The sequence below is a fragment of the Penaeus japonicus genome, unplaced genomic scaffold (assembly GCF_977035675.1).
Source record: "Penaeus japonicus unplaced genomic scaffold, GWHDUDI00000001_assembly GWHDUDI00000038, whole genome shotgun sequence".
NCBI classification, from domain to species: domain Eukaryota; kingdom Metazoa; phylum Arthropoda; class Malacostraca; order Decapoda; family Penaeidae; genus Penaeus; species Penaeus japonicus.
The window spans coordinates 19,581,614-19,584,113 of record NW_028234440.1 but is presented as its reverse complement, the minus strand read 5'-3'; the positions used below and the strand labels follow the sequence as shown (position 1 = coordinate 19,584,113).

Sequence of the window (2,500 nt, the reverse complement as noted above, 5' to 3'; positions counted from 1 at the left end):
TTGAAGAAAGGATTGGTTATAATCCTAGACCAAGACGACCCAATTAATAGGCAAAAATTACCCTAAAAGACGTATTGGTTATAACTACCAAGACTTAATCAAAAGTAAGTGAGCGTAATTTACTTATGCTTTTATGTTCAATGCCAGGTGCGATCATTCAAGATTTTAAAGAAATCACTTTTAATCCTTGTCCAATTATTATCATAATTAATATTTGAAACAGGATGGCTCGGCGGTAGAGCCAAAAATAAGAGTGCAAGGATCATTAAGAACACACACAACACACTTTTGGAAAATATGAATAATAGATTGAATTAAGGGAAGCTCATAATAGCCCATCAGAGTCCATGATTATACGTATTGAGCACTTCTTTGACTTGTGTTATTCTGAAGCTGGCAAAGGTCGCCAAACCTCCACCACGTACACCTTGGCAAGATAGAGCTCATTGACCTGCCTGATGACCTAGTGGCAGACTAAGCTCCAGTCCAAGCTTTATTTTGCTTGAAGAAGCATTTATTAATCCATTATGATTATTGTCTTTATAATAATTGTTATTATTATCAGTATCAGTATATATCATTGTTATTGCTGTTGTCATTGTTTATTGTCATTAAAAGATTTATTATTATTATTACTATTATTGGTAATTTTTTTTATGATTATATAACTTCCACAAACAATTATCTTGAGTTCTCTTGTAGTTTTCTATGAATAGAAATAACACTGTTGAGTCACTATGAAAAGTATGGCAGCTGTACACTCAAGATTTTTTTCAGTTGCTCATTGCACACCTGGATAAGTTATATACACTCGCTATTTGGAAAAGATGGTTCCAGTTGCTTAGCCTTTGGAATTCTATTTCGATAGAAATTAAGTAACAATTGCAGGCAAATTGTTTGTGACGTTCTCGAGTGTTCTTTGGAAAGCTTGTAAAGAAAATCTTACATAGTTCTAATTTAGGAATTTTGAATTAGTGTATACTTGCAGTGTATACTTGTTTTAAACATTGCACACTTCACAATTTATTTTTTTTGTGCCCCTGAGATTTTGGCAAAAAGCACCATACTGTCCACATTGGATGTTAAGCGATAATAGTTGCCTAAGGTGCTATGGGGTAAAGGTCAACAAACTTCCTCCGCAAACTTATTTTATGCGATAAACATCTATTTATGTGATAAACATCTTAGATGCATAGTTGTCTAGGCTACATCCCTAAACAGAATCAATACAGAAAAAACGCACACTTATTTATACAAGAACTGGCTTTAAAGTGCCTCAAATAACTGAAATTCACAACGTCTCAAACTTTCTTACATCTGTCTTATAGTATGGAACATACTTACCCTTAATGTCCTTGTAAAGCAATAATGTACTGAGATAATTCAATCTGAGAAATTATTGACTTTGAAGTGCCCATTAGTTAAAACTTTTCATTAAAGAGTAACTTGTCCTGATACTTTCAGTTAATGACTTTAGATTTTCAAGTATATGTTTCATTTCCATGATTTCTTTGCTTTTTGCTTGTTGGCCTTTTCAGGAGTGGCAAAGCCATGATGGCCACAGTGATTGTTTGATACATCAATAATTGTTTAACAAATTGATCTTTTTTTTCTTATTACTAGTTTGCAATTACTCTGTTAACCCATTGCCGACGGGAGATAGATTTGCTTACACAGGCTCCAGGATGAGTTTTATTTCTGATCGAGGCAGCTTCTGCCACATAATTTTATTTTTCCCACTCCCTTTTAGTCACTCATTGTAGAGCTAGAGACATTTTTGTGTTTTGTTTTTTTGTGTGTTTTACTATTTTTAGAATTTTATATCTGTCAATTCACAGGCTCCATCAATTCTGCAGTTGACTAAAATTGTAGTTCAGGGTCCATATCAACTCATTTTTTTTCTTTACACTCAATGTGATAGAAGTATTACTGTTTTAGGGAGGACAAAAAAACAACTTTATTTTTTCTTATTTCTGTGCTGTCACGAACAAACACGAAACTTATAACCATCCAAAATGAAGAGGTTGGGAAGAGGAAGGAAACTTGTGCTTTTGACAGTGAGTACCACAATAAAAGGCATCCATACTGGCACAGGGTCACATTGTATGCATTGGGCATGGTGAGAGTCACCTTCCTCCTCTCGTTCGGTCTGCATATCTTTCATCTGCGGTACTTTAGAGCAAGAGGTCGGGAACTTGCGATGTGCCATCACTCTACAGAGATATTGCTTGCTAGAGACCGTAGATGGGTGCCTTTCAAGGCTCTCTCTCCTGCTGGTGCTAGAAGAAAGTGGTGCCATCTAGGTTTTGTAAGTGAGTTGAAAACCATTTTGCTTATTATTACGGCAGTTATAATAATTATGACTGCAATTGTCAACATCACTCACTCATTACTTATAGTACAATAAAATAACATAGTGATCCAGAATCCCCGAACACCATGACGCCCATTGTCAGGCAAGAGGTCCTGCGTCATGTATGACAAAAAAACACGTCATCCG

The 2,500-nt window shown here is 35.3% G+C and overlaps 1 protein-coding gene across 2 annotated transcripts in view; it reads left to right on the top strand.

Moving 5' to 3' along the window:
* LOC122264002 (transmembrane protein 216) overlaps positions 1 to 2,500 on the top strand; it is a 4,073-nt gene that overhangs the window by 250 nt on the left and 1,323 nt on the right. For both annotated transcript variants that reach the window (XM_086532816.1, XM_086532817.1), the window contains exon 1: positions 1 to 104. This exon is cut by the window's left edge. Coding sequence is in view for 1 of the 2 variants with exons in the window: in XM_086532817.1 (XP_086388943.1) it covers positions 1 to 47 (47 nt within the window). In the remaining variant the exon portion in view is untranslated. The remainder of the gene's footprint in view (positions 105 to 2,500) is intronic.